Here is a 19,370-nt window from a genome sequence, read left to right as displayed (position 1 = left end):
GAGTGAGTGTCTGGCCAGGCAATGGTGGTCTTTATATACACAACATACATTCACAATACAATGGTCCCTATAATCTCATTGTTCATTGGACACAGGAATGTGTCTCCACATTATAGCAAAGGTCATAGGTGGATTTGAACAGGTGGGCTGTGACTTTCTCCAACTGCTCTGGTGGGAGGTATCCTCAGGATTCCCGCCGCATGTGTAATTTACAGCAAATACAGTTAATGTTCATAAACTACATTTGTACATAACTATACGCAGGAGCGAGCGATCCTTTCCTAACTAGCATCGGGTTAAATATGCTACGATCGAGTCACACGCTAGACGTTTACAAACTCTACCGTAAATGCGCATACCACGTGCGTGATCGCCGGAGCGATCTTACGCAAATTGCGGATATGTGCACGCACGCAGAGTGTGTGCACGTGCAGCGGGCATGTGCATGAGGGGTTAGTACAAGGCATATGCATCAGGATATTTTTCGACTTTGACAAGAGCGTAGAGTTTCCATATGAAACTTGGAGACCCTCACATATTTGTTCAAAGACTTGAGATTGAGAATGGGCCGCTAGGACCCATTCGGTTTCGGGACTAGAAACAGCGGTGGATAGTACCCCTTGCCTCTCTAAGCCAGAGGCACCTGTACTACCACTCCTGTGTCCAGGAGGGACTGTACCACCGAATGAAGAGTTTTTGCCTTCACCGGATCCGAAGGGACATCTGTCAGGCAAAATCAATGAGGGGGACGATTCTTGAAGGATACGGCGTAACCTCGAGTGACGACTTCCCATACCCAGGCATTGGAAGTGGTCATCAACCATTCCTGGGTAAATCCTAGAAGTCGGCCCCCCACCCTGGGATCCCCCAGAGGGTGGCCCGCCCCGTCATGCGGCAGGCTTGTCCGTTTTGGAAGCAGGCTGATGGGCAGCCCATGCCCGCTTGAGTCTGGGTTTAGCAGATTTGGAAGTACGAGCTTGTTTCGGGTACACCTGACCTTCTGCCTTTCCTGGAGGACGAAAGGAGCGAGAGAAGGTACTTTTAGCCTTTGGCGCCGAAGGTGCCGTACTCGGTAGGCAAGCCGTTTTAGCAGAAGCTATGTCAGCCATGATCTTATTGAGGTTTTCTCCGAAAAGAATGTCTCCCTTGAAAGGAAGTACCTCCAGGGTTTTCTTAGAATCCAGATCCACAGACCAGGATCTCAACCAAAGGATACGTCAAGCTAAGATGCCAGCACCCTGGCATCGGAAGCCGCCTCCTTAAGATAATGAGAAGCCGTGGTAATATATGAGAGACATTGTATATCATGATCAGAAGCTTTGGAACGTAGCTCCGCCTCCAGCTCCAGCAGCCCATGTCGCTGCAATGGTTGGCCTATGCACAGCCCCTTTCAGGGTGTAAATCGCATTTTAAACAACCCTCCACACATCTATTCGTCGGTTCCTTCAGAGAGGTGATGGTAGTCACTGGCAGAGCAGAGGAAACTACCATCCGTGCCACATGAGAATCTACAGGCGGAGGCGTTTCCCAATTTTTACATAGCTCCGCAGAGAGAGGGTAGCGAGCCAACATTTTCTTATGCGGCATGAACTTTGTTCCTGGATTTTCCCCGGATTCCTGACGTATGTCAGCCAGGTGTTGAGAATGAGGCAAAACTTGTTTAACCACTTTCTTACGTTTAAATCTGTCCGGATTTTTAGACACAGGCTCAGGTTTCGGTTCATCAGAAATTTGAAGAATCAGCCTGATAGCCTCAATCAAATCAGGGACATCCACCTGTGACCGTCCTTCACCATCTGAAGCATCAGAGTCAGTGTCTGTGGGGTCAGTGTATACGCCATCCTCATCAGAGGAAGTGTCTGGAACGGTGGTGGATTGTGAGGAAGTAGCAGCCCGTTTAGAAGACGCCTTAGTCTTAGGCGGGCGAGAGTTAGACTTCTTTTTAGTCAGTGATTGGTTCAAGTGCTGTAACTGTGATGAGACCTGATCTGCCCATGGCGAGTTGACTGCAGGGACCATAAACTGCTGTACTGGCAGAGGTGGTCCCACAGGGGGCGTAAGTTTAGTTACCAGCGTATTTAATAACGTAGAGAAGGTAGCCAAGGGTGGGTCATTGTGGACCCCCGTTGCTACAAACCCACTGGGGGGCAAAGAACCCCCAGAACCTGAACTCTCTGCTGCCATGTTTTCCTCAAATGAGACTGCAGCACCACTCAATGTGGGATCAGCTCCAGTTCCGTTGCCCCTTGCAGCTGACATAATGAGAAGCTCAATATCAGGCAACCTAGTACAATATTAGCAGCACTATATCTAGCAAGAACTCCCAGTATAGTGTTATCAGCACAAACCAGGAACCCAAGAGATATATGGTGACCAGAAATCACAAACAGAAATACACAGTAAGTATATCCTGTGAAACACCTATATAGTCTAATAAACCTGACGCACTTAGCCCCCTCAGGTTACAGAATATAGGGGTAGCAGGCTGAGCTAAATACACGACATGGCAGCCACTCAGCAGCTACATACACACACACACACACACACACACACACACACACACACAGAAGTCACAATGTACAATGCAGAAATTATAACATACACTAAGACTGCACTGGACTAGCAATACAAAGTAATACTCAGTATAGCTATATATATAAACAGTAGATATAGCAAAACACAGCAAATACTGGATGTATATCACAGGGTGTTTGTACCACACAACCCTGACTGTATGCACTCTTTCTTAACTAACACTGTCCACTGACAGGTAAAATACTTAAGTATCCTGTAAAATGCAGAGCGCTGACGTGCAGGCGGCTTTACAGAGGAGGATTTGCCCAAGCAGTCCCAGGAACAGCGCAGCTCCGGTAATGGCGGCTGACAGGGAGTGAGGGAGAGATATGCAGCTCCAGGGCGGGTACATTTGCCTAAATGGCGCCCTGGGGTTGGGGGGAGGGGCTACAGGTCAGGCCTTATCCCCCGTGCTGGCATCCCCACCAGACGCTGCGGGCTGTCAAACAAACGGTTTTATGAAGAAAACTGACCTGTGCCCCTGCCCCTTACAGTGTCCACACCAGCACGCGCGCGGCCCGCCTCCCACCGGCCATGCCGGATCGCGATTACAGCGGGCCAAAGAGACGCCTTACCTCCCCCTGTATGCGGCCACGTGATTCGAGAAGACAGCGGGGAGTGTGTGACTGACTAGAAGAACATCGGAGCCTCCGCTGTAATTACCCGGCAACCAGGGCGCGGGAGTATACAGCGCCTTTGGGGAAGTGATGGAGCTGCAGCAGGGGATGTCTGACTGACATCCAGACACAGCTGCAGCCCTTGAAGTCTTCAAATTTCTTTCTTCTTGAATTAGCTTTTCTTTAGGGCTACAGGAGCAGCCCCCCTGTTGATTGCCTACTTACTGCAAGGCACCAACTACAAAACTGAGCTCCTGTGCACGGAGGCGGGGTTATAGAGGAGGCGGCGCTATGCATCTTGGGAACAGTCAAAGCTTTGAGCCTGTTGGTGCCGCCGATCAAGATCCTACTCTACACCCCGATGTTAATCCTTGTGGAGCCCAGTGTACCCCGCAGCAGAAAGTGCAGTTCTGTCTTTACTGGTTACATTATGTTGAGTATTTATTTATTTATTTATTTATTATGGGATGTTTAGCCTTTTACTGACCACTTATGTTATTAGTTCAATATGTTTGATACAGTCTATACCAGTGGTTCTCAAACTGTTTGCCGTGGCATCCTGGGATGGGACACTTGCAGGGGTGCCTCGGGTTGGTGATCCAGGACCAACTGAAATTATTTATGGTCAATGTAATAGGCAAAACCAGTGCTTTTGGCTTCAAATCATAAAGCACAGTATGTGAACAAACAGTAGCAAATCCTGTCCCTCGCCACATAAGTGAACCTGACACAATGACATAAAAAACACAATTTACTTAATTTAATATTACTTTCTACATTTTTAAAAAAGAAACTTTTGGCCTAGGGGCACTGTGAAAAAAATTCTGATACTCTAGGGTGCTGTGACTCAAAAAAGTTTGGGTACCACTGACTTAAGAAGTAACATAGTATAAAATCTGCAGCAAAGTGTTCTGAGAAATGATTTCAAATGTGTGCAACTATGCTACCAATCACAACTGAAATTAGATAGACTTAAAAGCCATCATATATCGGCCGATACGATTCTCCAATCGTTTGACCAATATATCGGACATTTAGTATACACCGGGTAAGGATGGAGAACTGAACTTGCGCAACCACGTGCCTCAGTTTTCTTAGGACAGTCCCCAGTTTTCTACCTAATTTTTTTTATACCACAATACTTGTTATCTCAAACTTATACCTCATAACTTTCTACATTGTGGAATCTGGACAAATAGAAAGGGAGTAGTGCCATCCATTACTGGTCCCAAGGGCAAAAGTGCCCTTTCAATGCCACACACATCAGGGGTCGATGTAGACGGCTTACTTTAAGACTCATGCCGCAAAACTTTACACAACACAGTCCCGATTGGGAATGTGATGGTGGGACACATGCCTCAAATCAGGATCATCCTGCCAGGGAATATATTTTAAAAACTGCTTTACTTTTTTTGGAACCTAAAAGAAAGTATAGGACAGATTTCACAGCTGGATTAAACTTTAGGTCATAACCGTGTCCAGATTTTCAATTTCGAGATCATGGGCGAAATGTAGTAGGGTGTGAGAATCAGAAAGTTCTCCTGTTTTTTTTAAGTGTCAATTATTTACATGGCAAAACCAGGTTGATTGGCACTTTAAAAAAATCAGAACGCTCACAAAATCTCTGACTTTCTGATTCTCACACCCGATTACATTTCCCCCAATGGGTGGCTTCTACATGCCACCTGTAACATGGCCACTTTACAGTTCCTCTTCAGAACAAATTAGCCGGTTTAGTAAACCATTCTTTGCTCTTATATAATGGCTTCTAAATCAACTTCTTAATATCATCAACTGGAACAGACATTATAACTATAATTCGTTTTTTTGGTCAGAAAAATACTGCCACATAAAATATGGCTGTTTAGTCCAAACACACTGCCACGTACAAGGTGGCGTCTTCCCTCGCTCGTTTCCACAAGCAAGATGGCAAACCGGCTGCGCCGGAAACCCAACGTCGCTCAGGGGGTGATGCGCTAACGTGCCCGTGCGTGTCGCTACCGCCCCTTTGTTGGCTCAGCGACGGGAGCTGCACGGTGTCTCCAGGAGACCGGAACCGGGGGAGGGGGGGGGTTGTCCGTTAACTGGAGAGTGAGAGCACCCGGACGGCTCAGCCTGCACGCGGAGGAGGAGGAGCTGGCCCTGCGCCCCGGGAGCGCGCACTGACCGGAACGGGGGCGCGCATTTTGGAAGGGGCGGTGATTGAGGGGCCTGAGGCCTGTCTGCCCCGGACACACCGGAGACCCCGTGTGTGTCTATATAGAGGTCCGGTGAGCAAGGCCCCCCATACACACCTTGTATAGGAACGGAGCTACAAGCGCCCCTTGTATTGGATAAGGGCTCAGTACACGCTATAATAAGAGCAGTGCTCCATATTCACCCTGTATCTGCACTTCTACACGGCAGATCCTTATGTTTAAAGTAGTGCCTCATTTCTACCTTGCCTAGGGAGAGCTAGTGACTTCATTTCATTACACTACATTAGGTATATAGACTAGGAGCCCATAGAGAAATACACATTCATAAGACTGATTTATAGAAATAGCTGCACTTTGGGGAACCCTAAAGAGAAAGCTGTGTGTGCCTGAGTACAGTGCTGGTGATAACATTGGTGACATTGTGAAGTATATGATAAAACTGTCCATCGACCTTACATAAGGGTATTTATATAAATGCCATGCTATATAGTTAATGTGGAAACTATATATTTATATGCTTCCAATTGGAAAGATTGAAAATTCTAATTATTAGACAAATAATTTGAATTGTGCATAAGGGTAGATCTAAAAGTTTTCTGACAATAGATATGTGATTGTCTCATACACATAAGGAGTTGAAAAGCAAAGTTCACTGACACATTCACAGGGTCAAAAACATTTTTATGTAACATATCTATCAAAACAAATATATAAGGACAGTCTCGCATATTTCCTCTACCCCACAGACATAATTGTGAGGGGATTTTTAGCCTTACTGACTCTTTATAAACATTATGTAGATGTAGCTCCAGTCATATACACTGGTTCTGGACTCCTGTTTATCTAGAGGACTCAAGACACACTTATTCAGGGTGGGAGAAAGTTGTGACGGTCTCTTTTGGATCAAGTCTTGGATTACATCTGTATTGTGTAAATTTACACACTTCACTTCTATTTGTTGTCTCCTCTGAAAAGACTATAAGGCGCTGAAGCCCTTATAGTTAATACCCAAAATCAGTTTGTGGTTGTGTTTTCTTGTCCCTACAACTGGGATCATGGACTCTGACGAAGGTTACAACTATGAATTTGATGAAGATGAGGAGTGCAGCGAAGACAGTGCAGCTGATGAGCATGAAGATGATCTGGGAGAAGTGGAGCTAGTTGAAGCTGGACTTGGCGTATCTGAAAGAGCTGGGATATGTGGAGAGGGAGGTGGAGGTGTCCTGGGGCCTGGTCCTGGTGGGGAGGAAGATGATGATTACCGATATGAGGTCCTTACTGCTGAGCAGATTCTACAGCACATGGTAGAGTGCATTCGTGAAGTAAACGAAGTCATCCAGGTATCTGCTGTTGCATAATAATAATTGGTTCTTGTATGGAACATGGGACCCCCTGGGGTTAGCCTAACTAAACTGCTTCAGAACATTATTAAAATTGTTCAGAACAATAAAATGTGAGCGCTCGCCATGCTTCTTGCAAGGTTACTATTCCCAATACATTTTCATGTTGATAGTGTTCTGAGGTATTTTAGTTATGCTAGCCCATGAGTTCTCATTTTCTGAACTTGAGCCATAATAATTTTTGATTAAAACTTCACGTTTTAGGGGTAGCAATAAATAGAAATATTATGTCAGAGGTTCTCAAACGCGGTATTCAAGGCACCCCAATGGTCCAGGTTTTAGGTTTATCCATGCTTGGCCACAGGTGACTAAATTAGCACCTTTGTCAATTTGCTTTAACCATCTGTGCTGAGCCATATTTATACCTAAAACCTGGGGGTTGATTCAATTCTCTGACAGTTGAATAGCGCCGGGAATTGGCTCCCGTCGCTATTCAATTCAGCTCATGTTAAGTCGGCGAATGCCCGTTCTCCCGGACTTAACAGGTTGATTTGTCGGGAGAATGGGCATTCTCCAACTTAACTCCCCACCGCGATGCTGATTCCCGACAGAATCAGCCTCACGCCGGCCACGCGGCAGTACTTTTGTTGGATTTCCTCTCGCATTCCCCAGGGGTGAGAGAAGAATTCCCGACAATTGAGTGTCACTTGGTACTGTATTGAATAGCACAGGGAGCTAATTCCCGGCGTATTGAACTGTCGGCGAATTGAATCGACCCCCTGGACTGTTGATGTGTCTCGAGGACTGTTTTTGAGAACCTCTAGTCTATATATTGCACCCTCTGTAAATCTGTACACCAGGGAAGTAAATGAGGTATAGTAATTACGTGTGAGTTTAGAGCAGCAAAGAAATATACTAGTAATTGATTTCAGCATAAGAACTGTTACTATATTTATGCTGTGTATGCATTGGTAAGGGATTTACAATTGTCCTCAAGTCGCAATCGTTTGGATTCAGTAGTACTGTTTGCCTTACATGATTTAATTATTTACCAGTCCATCAAAATGACGGAACAACATAACTAATGTCAGCGCCGGCGGCTGTGATGCGTCCGAACGGAGCAATAATTAAATTGCTCCAACATGTACCATCTAGGGGCCGCCTGCGCGCAAACACTTGAATTCCCCCCATAGAGGCGGGGAGCAGCGTGAGCCTTTAATTATACAGGTACACCACGATAATACCTTGGTTCCAGCACTGTGCCGGATTATCGGTGGCACATACAACAGCATCATGACTGCTTACCCTCTGCCCCCAGCTGCCCAATCCTAAACCTCCCGCATTCTGACTCCCTTCCACAGCCTAACAACCTCCCCGGTCGCCTAATGTGTCCGGAATAAAAAAAAGTGCCGGATAATCGATGTTGTACCTATATAGGATTTGTGCCAATGTATGAAGTATTGAACACAATATTTGTGCAGTATAATAGCATAGACAAACAGTTAAGCTTTGAGTAGGGATAAAATTGTATTCCTATCCGGTTGACATGAGTTTTTTTTTTTTTATAAAGACTAACGAATGAGCTGCACTTCTAAATAGTTCAAATTTCCAGCCAGTGGCAGTGATCGCGGCTTTCTTTTATAAAGTATGTATAAAATCTTTCTGTTCAAAAAGGAAGTGTAATTCAGAGTAACTAGGTTAGGCAGTGCAATTTGCGTACTGTATTTTGCGTGATTTCACTTGGTGCATGTTCAGAAAGCCAACGTTTGAGTGTAAAACCTACACCTAAATGACACATAACTCCTGCAGACTGGTGTGGAAGGAAGTGGTGGTGTAGGGGTGAGTACAGTAAATCCAGTTCATTCACGCTGTCAGTAACATGCATTTATATGGACCAACATTTTTTTTTTTTTTTTTTGTGTAAGGCCATTTCAGCAGCAACTCTGTATTAGCACCAATATGTGTATTTCAGAGCTAAACAAAATGTGGTCGCACTGGTAATCTGAAAAACACATCTTGGCTACTGCACTTCATGGGGCCCAATCAATTGTTTTAGTGTGCGGCACTAGAGGACGCGCAACAGCTGCAAGTCAGTTGTTCTGCCATTCTGGCGCCCAGTGTCCACGGTGCTCTCATTTTTTTCTCTCAGCCTCCTGAGGTGCGAGAATTTTTTTTTTTTGAAACGCTGCACTTTGGGCATCCAAACGAGAGTTTAGAGGGGTTTAGCTATTTTAGACTGCTAAACCTGTTTGTTTGGGCGCGACATGCGCGATGTGCATGGGAGCCCAAACACAATTGAATTGTGACAATTGTTTGGCAGTCTATAAAGTCCCGTTTAGACGGTATTTTTAGATGCCCAAAACAATTGAATCGACCCTGTGAGGTGCCTGGCCTTTCCCTGTTTCTTCTTCTCTCTGTCCAGCCATGTAGGGAGAATCTCTGCCTACTGGTTCGCTGCTAGACAGTCACTCGCATACTCTATTGCAGAGGTCCTTGTCTGGCGAATTAGAATCAGTGTTTCTTACAACACTAAAGAGCACATTCAGTTACACCCGAGCTGTTGCTGAAACCTTGCGCAATGCACCACCGTAGCAGGCGAAGCTACAGCTTATCTATTCTGTGTTGTTTAAAGACAGATCTTATCACTGCCACTTTCTTGCTGCCCTAGGAGCAGGATACGTTTGGCATCCCAGCAGTCAGGATGCCGTTGGTCATGTGACTGTCACCGGAATCCCGACACCACTCAGGAGAGCGGCGCCGGTATACTGACAGACAACATTCCAAAGGTGAGTATTGTGGTGCGGGAGGGTTAGGGTTAGGCACTAGGGGGTTCTTAGCCATAGTCGCCGCCCCCCAAGGGGTTAGCCATAGCCGCAACCCCAGGAGGGTTAGGTAGGGGATAGGTAGAATACTTAACCGCATTCCACTGTCTGGATTGTCAGTGTCGGGATGCCGCTGTCAGCCATGTGATAACTGGCATCCCAATCGCTGGGATAACATACCCAACCCCTAGGAGCTACCTCACAGCCAGCAGTTTTGGGATTTTTTTTCTATTTGTTTAGTTAGAAATTGTTGTATCTAAAGTTTGTCTCCTGGTTCATAACTCTTGAAGATACATTTTGAGTCCTGGTTTGCGTGGGTATAGATCTATACAATGTATATATGAGATTATGTTTGTGTGCGTACTTACATTTGTTTGGCTACATTTACATGCTTGGTATGAGTGTACATATATATTTATATGTGTGTATATTAAAGTGTGAATGTTATATATGTGTGTAATTTTATCTATCCTAGTATATGCCCCCACACCTTTGTATTAATGTGGTAGGTTTCTATAGGCACACGTGTGTGTGTGTGTGTGTGTGTGTGTGTGTGTGTGTGTGTTGCTGTTCGCTAGGGTGTATGACCTTGTTTTAGTTTCATGTCTCCTAATGTGTAGAAAATCTTAGATGATTACACAGCTATAACTTTATTGTTGTAGCAAACAGGTTAATGCTTGGGCCACAGCACAAGCTTCTTATGTATGACGCAGTGGCTAATCACCTTTCAGTATCTTCCCCTATTACTGTGTCAGGATTTGCTCATCCTGTATCCTGATAAATCGACTTGAACACATCACTCACCTATTTATCTAGCTAACCCAGGGCTACAGTTTAGGTTCATGTTTTATTGAGGTAACTGTTACCAAACTGTCCACTGAAAATGTAATTCAGTGGCCAGAGGAATTGGTTTACTTTTGTCTTAGAAAATACTAATTAAAAGTCCTACTTGAGAAATTTTTATCTTCACTTGGAATTTGTTTTGCAATTTTTGCTTTTTGGCTATAGGTAGTTTATTGTGTGGGTCCAGTATGAATATATCTGCAAGTTTTTCTTTGTGCCACTTGTCGATCTAAAATGTGATTCAGAAAAACTTCCTTGGAACGTGTCACAGAGACGTAAACTGCTACAGGAATCTCTTATAGGCCCTACACACTGGGCGATTTGACTGCAAGATATGAACGATCTCGTTCATTAATGAACAAGATAACATTCATATCGTGCAGTGTGGAGGCACCAGCGATGAACGATGCGCGGCCCCGCGCTCGTTCATCGCTGGTGCCCCGTCGGCTGTGCATGCAGGCCAATATGGACGATCTCGTCTATATTTGCCTGCACTTCTATGGAGCCGGGTGACGGTGGGAGTGAAGAAACTTCATTACCCCCATCACTGTCGCCCGTCAGCCGTATCCGCCGTCGGGCAGCTCGTTGGCGGATCGCCAAATGTGTAGGGCCTTTAATTTAATCATTTTGTTTTATAATAATGACTTTATAAAAATAAACTTGTGGTATTATGATCTAGAATTAAACTCATGGCTTATACTGTAGATCAGGGATGGGGAACCTTCGACCCTCCAGCTGTTGTTGACCTACACATACCGGCATGCCTTGCTACAGTTTTGCTATTTGGCCATGCTAAAACTGTTGCAGAGCATGCTGGGATGTGTAGTTCAACAACAGCTGAAGGGCCGTAGGTTCCCCATCCCTGCTGTAGATAGATTTACCTTACTATACCTTTTAAACCGGGAAGCTAGTGTATTGCACGGGTCCTGTGGTTGGCTGACTTCAAGCCTGAATTTCACCTGGTTTTAATCAGCCACTGAACCTGTGTAATGCCTGTGTGTCTCTGTTTAAAGGGAAATTATGGTAAAGGTGCAAACACACGGTGCGATTCTGGCTATGGCCAATTCTGACTATTATGTGGAAGTGGCTTTTTTAATGTATTTTATATTGGATCTGGCTTTAAAAATGTACAGTATCTTATGTGGATCTGGCTTTTTCAATGTATTTTATACCCGGGCCGTGTTCTAGCAGGCACAAAGCCACACCCCATTTTTGCGCACACGTCTTCAGTGTGATGTCGGCTCTTTAACGTACCTAACTAGATTTTTTGTCTCTTACTGGTTGGCCACCCCTGAAATAGCTGATTGTAGATTGTACAATTTCTAGTCAAAATTGAGCTGCTTGCACAGTCCATATTTTCCTGCCATACCGACCCCGTGGAAGCTCGCATCGCAAGCTGTTTACACACGGTGCGATATGTACTCTGTTTTCTACCGTTATGGACTATATAGTCCATATCGGTAGTTCATATCGCACCGTGTGTGTGCACAGATATCCCTTTTACTACAGAGGTTCAAGAAGGAAACATTTCCTAATTATGTGACATAGAAGGTAACTATTCACTATGACTTCCTATGTTAAACAGCCATGGTACTGCCAGTCAATCTCCATGTAATGTTTTATTTTTTTATTTGTAGTACTATTATTTACATAGGTAATACCTTTGCTTTCACTAACCTAAGCATACTAAATACCACCAAACCATAATCTTCTTTTTTTTATTTTTATGGATCTTGATGTTATTATCCAAAAATGATGACATTAGTTCACTGCAGGGCCGTAACTAGGTGTGGGCCAGCGGTGCGTTGCACACAGCGCATCTGCACTGAGGGCGCATCCGCTGGCACACACATGGGGCCGTGCTGGCGCGCCGCACGAGTATTGCATGGCTACCTGATTAATACTTTTGCCCTGTCACCTGTCAGCTCTGTAATTACACAGCTTCCGCGCTGGATACTGGGCTCGGCGCACACTTGTCTTCTGCTGTGCGCAGAGCGCGTGCTGCAGCAGGGGACAGTGTTGGGACGGCAACAACAGCAGCGGTCGGGAGCATCGCGGCCTCGGGGAGTCCTCCAGCAGCAGCAGCTCAGCAGTCACGGCCCACAGGATTACGGCAGCCAATACATTTGAAGGCTCAGGGCGCAGTTCTCTAAATGATGAGCCCCACGTTGCACCCCAGATCTCTGTGCGTGGGCTGCCAGAGGCAGCAGGAGCCCAGCAGCCCCCAGGAGGTCAGGACTGCCCTCAATGAGCTGAAAAAGCAGTTGGAGGCAATCAGCAATAAGAAGAGCCTGAGGAACAATGGTGGTGAAGCAGGAGCTGGGGGGATATGGGCATCGGGGGCAAGACCATGGACCTGAGAGATGAGCCACATGATGAGGCTGTGCAGGCACTAAAGAAGGTTGGCAAGGAGGTGACACTGGACAGTGAGTGCATGCTGGGGGTGTTCTATGGGCAAGTCCTGGGGGTCTCCTGTTCTGCAGAGCCACCTGTTATGGGATCCCTTGTGCTACAAAGTCTCCTATTCTGGAGAGTCACCTGCGCTGAGGATCTCCTGTACTCTAGGATATTGCAGGGTCTCCCATACTGCTGTCTCTTGTTTAGCAGGGTGTCCTGTACTACAGATTCTCCCATACTACAGGGTCTCCTGTACTCAGGTCATTTAGTATTTGCTGTTTGTCTGTTTCTTAACATTTCTGCATTCAAAGATGTTCTGCAGCAGCTGCTTCTGTGAGTAGTCAGCTATTTGCAGCTGACTCAAAGTCAGTACATGTTGTGATGTGTGGTCCGGATTGGAGAGGGGCCCTGCCTGTATCATCTGTACTGAGCCCCGCAGTTTCTGATGGCGGCCCTGCTGCCACCTTTCTGTTTCTCTCCCTCCCAAGCATATCTCTCTCTCTCTCTCTCTCTCTCCCACCCCCCTCTCTCTCTCCCTCTCTCCCTCTCATCACTCTACCTGCCGTAATGTGTAAAAGGGGACGATGCCTGCCGTAATGTGTAAAAAGAGGACGCTGTCTGCCGTAATGTGTAAAAAGGGCACGCTGTCTGCCGTAATGTGTAAAAAGGGCACGCTGTCTGCCGTAATGTGTAAAAAGGGGACGCTGTCTGCCGTAATGTGTAAAAAGGGGACGCTGTCTGCCATAATGTGTAAAAAGGTGGACTGTCTGCCGTAATGTGTAAAAGGAGCTCTACCTGGTGTAGTGGCGCTACTATGCCGCGTAATTTGAATAATGGAGACTACTGTGCACCGTAGTATGAATTGGTATTATTTTGTGGCCACGCCCCTTCCCCATGAAGCCATGCCCCTATATGTCTTTTGCGCGCTTGCGGCGCGCACTGCCCCTATCTTTCATGGGGGGGCGCCAATGGCGTTTCTTGCACACAGCGCTAAAATGCCTAGTTACGACACTGGTTCACTGAACTGACCCTGTTGGGAGTACAGCAAGGTTTTTTTTTTTTAAATGTTTGTTTATTTGTTTTGGTTTAGTTAAGTCCGCATCCTGCCGTTGCTGGGTGCTCCCTCATCTGTGTTGCTAGTCATTGGTGCATTATGGTAGTTTAAGCTTTAACCTGCATGACCAGCTAGTAATTGATTCATTGGTGGTTTAGGATATATGAATAGTATGTGGGAAAATGTCATATTGCTTTTGCAATGTGATGAGATCATCAGACACCTCATTTATGCATTCTTTCTTTAACAACTGTGACTTCTATGAAGGCACGCCAGTGGTGACACCAAAGGCAAACATGTTTTGTGTAATGAAAAACCATGTTACATATTTAGGAAATTATGTGCCAAAAGTAACGGGGGAAAAGTAGTCATGCCTTGGAAAGTAAATCTGTTTTGCCAAATGAACATGGCCTGATTTGTAATTTTGAAATCCAATAATTTCTTACATTTTCTGCTGTACTGGTAATACTAGGCTTTGCTTAAGTTTTATGTTCTCATTATATTTTCATGGATGTTCTTAATATTCTAGATGAGCATTATGATTGTTGATTAAATATATATCTATGTTCTATTTTTACTGTACGGTGCCACAAGGGTGCATATTACATAGTGGATAGACGTCCAGCAAACTTAAGGCCCATACACACTGGGTGATTTTGAGCTGAAAGCGGCTCACGTTTGGTGTGTTGAGCTGCTTTCAGCTCAAAACCACCCAGTGTGTATGCCCTGGAGATGAGCGCTAATGCGCGCTCCCACATCATTGCTGGCGGCAGCCGTTCATCTGCTGGTATCACCAACAGATGAACGGCGGGGCGAACGGCTTTCCGTAGAGTCCTGCTATGGAAAGCCGTTCACCCCCGCTGACATCGCTGGGCAGGGGGGGAAAGCACTGTGTGTATGCACTGAGCGGCTTTCAGCCCAGCGATGTCAGCCATTATCGCTGGGCAAAAACCCAGTGTGTATGCACCTTTACTTAGTACATGGTTGATCAGACAGGACAGTTATAGATCTGTTCACAACTTGACATATATACATATATACCTAATTAAAACTCACTAATTACATAAATATGTTGGGAGTGCTGCTAGCAGGGACTTACATTATACAGATATTTTAAAAATATAAAAGGAAAAAAATAGCATTAAAGTCTAGATTTCATTGCTAAACCAAATTTTTTTAAGTGTAATGACAGACATGGGTTGTAATTAATGTTAACAGTATGTCTCTTATAATATTGCCAGAATATTCTTGTAAATACGACTAAACTAGTATTCAATTTGTCTATCCATGTTCAGGGCTGTAGAACGGATTCCTGGGCCCCAGTAATGAGAGGCTGCGTTGCCTAATCGTGGAGGTGTAGTGTCGCGGTGCCAACCAGCAGTGGAGGGCACCATGTGCCTCTCAGCCAGGTTCAAATGCAGGGAGGGGGCACAATCCTTTCACCCCCTCTTCCAGTCAGAGGAGACTGCTGCACTCAGCCTCCAGCCCAGCAACGTGTGCTGGGATGAAGAAAGGCTGCTGGCTGACATGTAAGGGTAATAGGGGTGGAGGTGTGGGGGTGCACTGAGCCAGGCCTCCACCAAGAAGCTCGGGTAATGAATACCTGCTCCACACACGCACGCACGCACACTCTCTCTCTCTCTCTCTCTCTCTCTCCCTCTCTCTCTCTCTCTCTCCCTCTCTCTCTCTCTCTCTCTCTCCCTCTCTCTCTCTCTCCCTCTCTCTCTCTCTCTCTCTCTCTCTCTCTCTCTTTCTCCCTCCCTCTCTCCCCCTCTCTCTCTCTTCTCCCTCCCTCTCTCTTTCTCCCTCCCTCTCTCTCTCTTTCTCCCTCCCTCTCTCTCTCTCTTTCTCCCTCCCTCTCTCTCTCTTTCTCTCTGCACCACTGTCCATGTTTAATTTATTGAGGCGCCCATGGTGTACCACAAGTAATACCCCTTTTCCACCTACGAGCACGGGTCGCAGCCGGGTGCCTGACACGGGAGCTGCCCCCTGCTGCGACCCGTGCTCGGTCCCTTTCCCATCAGCAGTCACAACCCGGCATATGTCGGGTTGGTGACGCTTCTAGTGACGCGGCAGGGGCGGCGCAGGGAGATCACATGATCTCCCAGCGCCGCCCTTCCATACAGTGTAAACGGGAGCCGTGTCGCATCGACACGGCTCCCGTTTACACTACAACCCTACCCGGATCATTCCCGTGTCCTACCCAGGTAGATAGCCGGGTAGGATTCACGGGTCACTTGATCCGGGTTTACCCTTTTCCATTTGCAAAAAACACGGGTAAATGCGCGCCCCCGTGCATTTACCCGTGTTTTTTGAGCTAGTGGAAAAGGGGTATAATAAATGTGGTGATGTCAACCTCTTGTTCAGAGGTTTCAGCTGTGACTTTGCAGTTCTTCCATTCTGGGCGATTCTCCCTGATGCACGGGACAGCTACACTAATTCAAACAACATACTTCTCCAAAATTCCAAGATTTTAGTGGGTCTTAAGTTATAGGGTAAGGCATTTCTACTAAGCAAATAAGTTTTCATATAACAACAATTTTTTAACAGACCAGTCTAAAATAAAAAAAAAACAAAGCGTGTAATGCACTGGACTTTACGTTCACTTTCTGGAGAATCACCCTTCTGTTGTTTGCTCTCCTTTACACAAAACCTCAACTTTATTTAAAGTTGTTTTTGTTTTCTTTTTTATATCCTTAGTATATGATGTGAGAATCATTTTGATCAGAGTGGAGAGCCAGCTGACCGGACTGTAAACAGTGGGGATCTGTTCTTCTACAGTAAACTGCAATCAGTTAGCTTAATATTACTTTACTAGGCGCTCTTCACACCGTCGCAAGGGGCTACGCCCCTTTAACCCTTGCATGCCTATATGGGGTTCAATATTTGTATTATATGGAGTATTACCTGCATTCCTTTGTTAGTGATTAAATATTGCACAATGAAAGGGCGTGCGATGGTGAAGGAGGCGCAGCCCCTTGCAACGGCGTGAACAGCACCTGCAGGGCACGATGTACAGAATGAGCGGGTGCGGGGGGGACTGCGGATGGGGGAGGATGTCTGTTGATGCTGCAGGTGGTGGAGGGGCAGGTGCGGAGGTGCCGTGGGTGGGTGAGGGGGGGACCGCGAATGTAGGAGGGTGTCTGCAGATGCTGTGGGTGGAGGGGGGCAGGTGTGGGGGGAGACATATGAGTGGTGGATGGTGGAGGGGGACTGGCGGTGCTGTGGGTGGTGGGGGAGTGGGAGCCGCTGGTGGTGTAGGGGGTCTGGAGGCATAGCGTGTGGGGGAGGGGTGGAGTGTCGCATGTGGTGGAGGGGAAGGTGCGGAGGTGTGGTGCACTGGGGAGGGTTCTGGAGGCGCTGCGGGTACTGTACCTGCCAAAAAGGTAGTTGGAGGGTATGCAGTAACAGGGCCAGGACAGGGGTGACGGGGCCAGGACAGGGGTGACGGGGCCAGGACAGGGGTGACAGGGACAGGATAGGGGTGACAGGGCCAGGGTAGGGGCGGCAGGGCCAGGATTTGGTTGACAGGGTCAGGATAGGGGTGACAGGGCCAGGATAGGGGTGACAGGGCCAGGATAGGGGTGACAGGGCCAGGATAAGGGTGACAGGGCAAGGCCAGGGGTGACAGGGCAAGGCCAGGGATGACAGGGACATGACAGAACACAGGGCACGGGAGAGATTGGTATTAGGGACAAAACAGTGGTGACAGACAGATGTCTTACCGGAGTCACTGCTGCTGGCTGCTGCTGTTCCACTCCAACCTGTTTGGATCTGTGCTGGTGGAGACTTAGCATGGTTGACTCTCTGAGGCTGGAGTCCTGCTTCCTCTGCCCGTCCGCATCCCCCCCCCCCACTCCTTAGTCACACACCGCGGACCTCGCACGGCTGCCGGGCACTGTGGTGAGGGGAGACTGGGAGTGACTGGTTAGCCCCCAGGAGACGCTGCGGCTGGAGGGAGGAGGGGGTCGGAGCCTGCAAGCAGCGCGGACTTCTGCAGCGCTGCCCGCCGGCTAAAGTGTGTGAAGGAGCTGGGCGCACCTCACTGCGGGCGGCAGCGCTGCCGCTAGCGGTGGGGTTGCCGGGGCTGGAGATAACAGAGGCAGTACGGAACCTGCACAGCGGCAGGTACCCCACAAAACTGCAGCTAAGAAGCGTGGAGTGTGCCAGAAAGTGATGCTCCTCTGCGTCAGAGAGACCCTGCTGAGTATGCTGATGTGGGGGGTCAAGCACACAGTGAGCCGGTGCCCGTCTGTCTGTACGGCATACCCCCTCACACACCCCCATACCTCCCAACTTTCCCGATTTTCGCGGGACAGTCCCATTTTTTGGGGTCTGTCCCACTGTCCCACCCGCGGGCCACAGTGTCCCGCGGTGGGGGTGGGGGGCAGTTGGGAAGCTCCTCTACTCGCTGTTCTGCTTAGCATGCACACAGCGTCTATTTAGTGGAGACAGAGGGAGAGGGGGCATCAGGGGGTACGGATTAAGGGTGGGCCCAGGGGTAACGTACCCCGGGCCTCACAGTTTTAGAATGCCCCCAGCTGGAGTAGCTCTGTCCCAGCTCTGAAGCTCCCCGTCCTGCCAGCAACAGCATTGTGCTAGTCAGCACACGCTGCTGCGTGTTGGCAGGTCTGTGGTGTTGCAGGGATGCAGCAGCCTCCCTGCTTTCTTCTGCCTGTGCGGGTGTGTAGGGGGGAGCAACCACCCCCTCTGGATTTACCCCTTGCTGAGGGGCCAAAATCCCATTTAAAAAAAACAAAAAAACAAAAAAATGGAATTTGCATAAGGGGGCGTGGCCACGAGGGGCGCAATTAGGCCATGCCCCCAAACCCACAGCAGCCACAGCAATGAGATAGGGTTCCTGTCTCAAGTGCCCTGGGCCCCCCGGCCTCATAATCCGCCGCTTTGGGCATGCCAGCAGCTCACAGAGCGCTGGGCAGGCCCCTTTACTGACGAAAACAGGGGCGTGGCTCGCGACCACGGGTCCACCCGCGAAGCCACGCCCCCTTTCACGTTGGCCATGCCCCCTTTTTGCTGTGCGTGTGTCCCTCCTGCCTGAAGAAAGTTGGGAGGTATGCACTCCTGCCTGTGCCATGCCCATACCATCTGCTCCAAGTCTCCTATAGAAGATTTGCCCAGATCTGTGACTCATTTGACTAACTCCGCCCAGTGTTTTGACTCCGCCCAGCGTTAGCAAATGAAGCACAAAGTCACAGATCTGGGCTATTATATAGGAGATATTTGTTACGTAACTGAGCAATTTTTCTCACAATCTGACTGACATTAAAACAATCTTGAGAACATCAAATTGCAGATTGTTTTGGACATTTACAAAAACGTCTAAAAGGGACATTTAAGACGCCCAAACAATTGTCTCTATTCAATTATGTTTGGGCACATTGCACATGTCGTGCCCAAACAGACCGGGTTTAACTGCATAAAACGGCTAAACCTGTCTAATCTCCCTGGTTTGGGTGTCCAAATTCCCATTAGGAAGCCCAAAGTGCTGAGTATCCACACATTTT

At 47.5% G+C, this 19,370-nt stretch overlaps 1 protein-coding gene across 2 annotated transcripts in view; it reads left to right on the top strand.

The window, feature by feature from the left end:
- The first annotated feature begins 5,141 nt into the window (after positions 1-5,141).
- The window catches only part of ARIH1 (ariadne RBR E3 ubiquitin protein ligase 1), a 141,248-nt gene continuing 127,019 nt past the window's right edge, over positions 5,142-19,370 (top strand). Inside the window, exon 1 of one of the 2 annotated variants that reach the window (XM_063926487.1) lies at positions 5,142-6,729. In XM_063926487.1, the coding sequence (XP_063782557.1) occupies positions 6,445-6,729 (285 nt within the window). In that variant the 5' untranslated portion in view covers positions 5,142-6,444. The remainder of the gene's footprint in view (positions 6,730-19,370) is intronic. The other variant, XM_063926488.1, reaches the window with a different exon arrangement.

The sequence above is a fragment of the Pseudophryne corroboree genome, chromosome 6, assembly GCF_028390025.1.
Source record: "Pseudophryne corroboree isolate aPseCor3 chromosome 6, aPseCor3.hap2, whole genome shotgun sequence".
NCBI classification, from domain to species: Eukaryota; Metazoa; Chordata; class Amphibia; order Anura; family Myobatrachidae; genus Pseudophryne; species Pseudophryne corroboree.
Note: the sequence above shows the minus strand (reverse complement) of the source record. Positions and strands in the feature narration are given on the sequence as shown.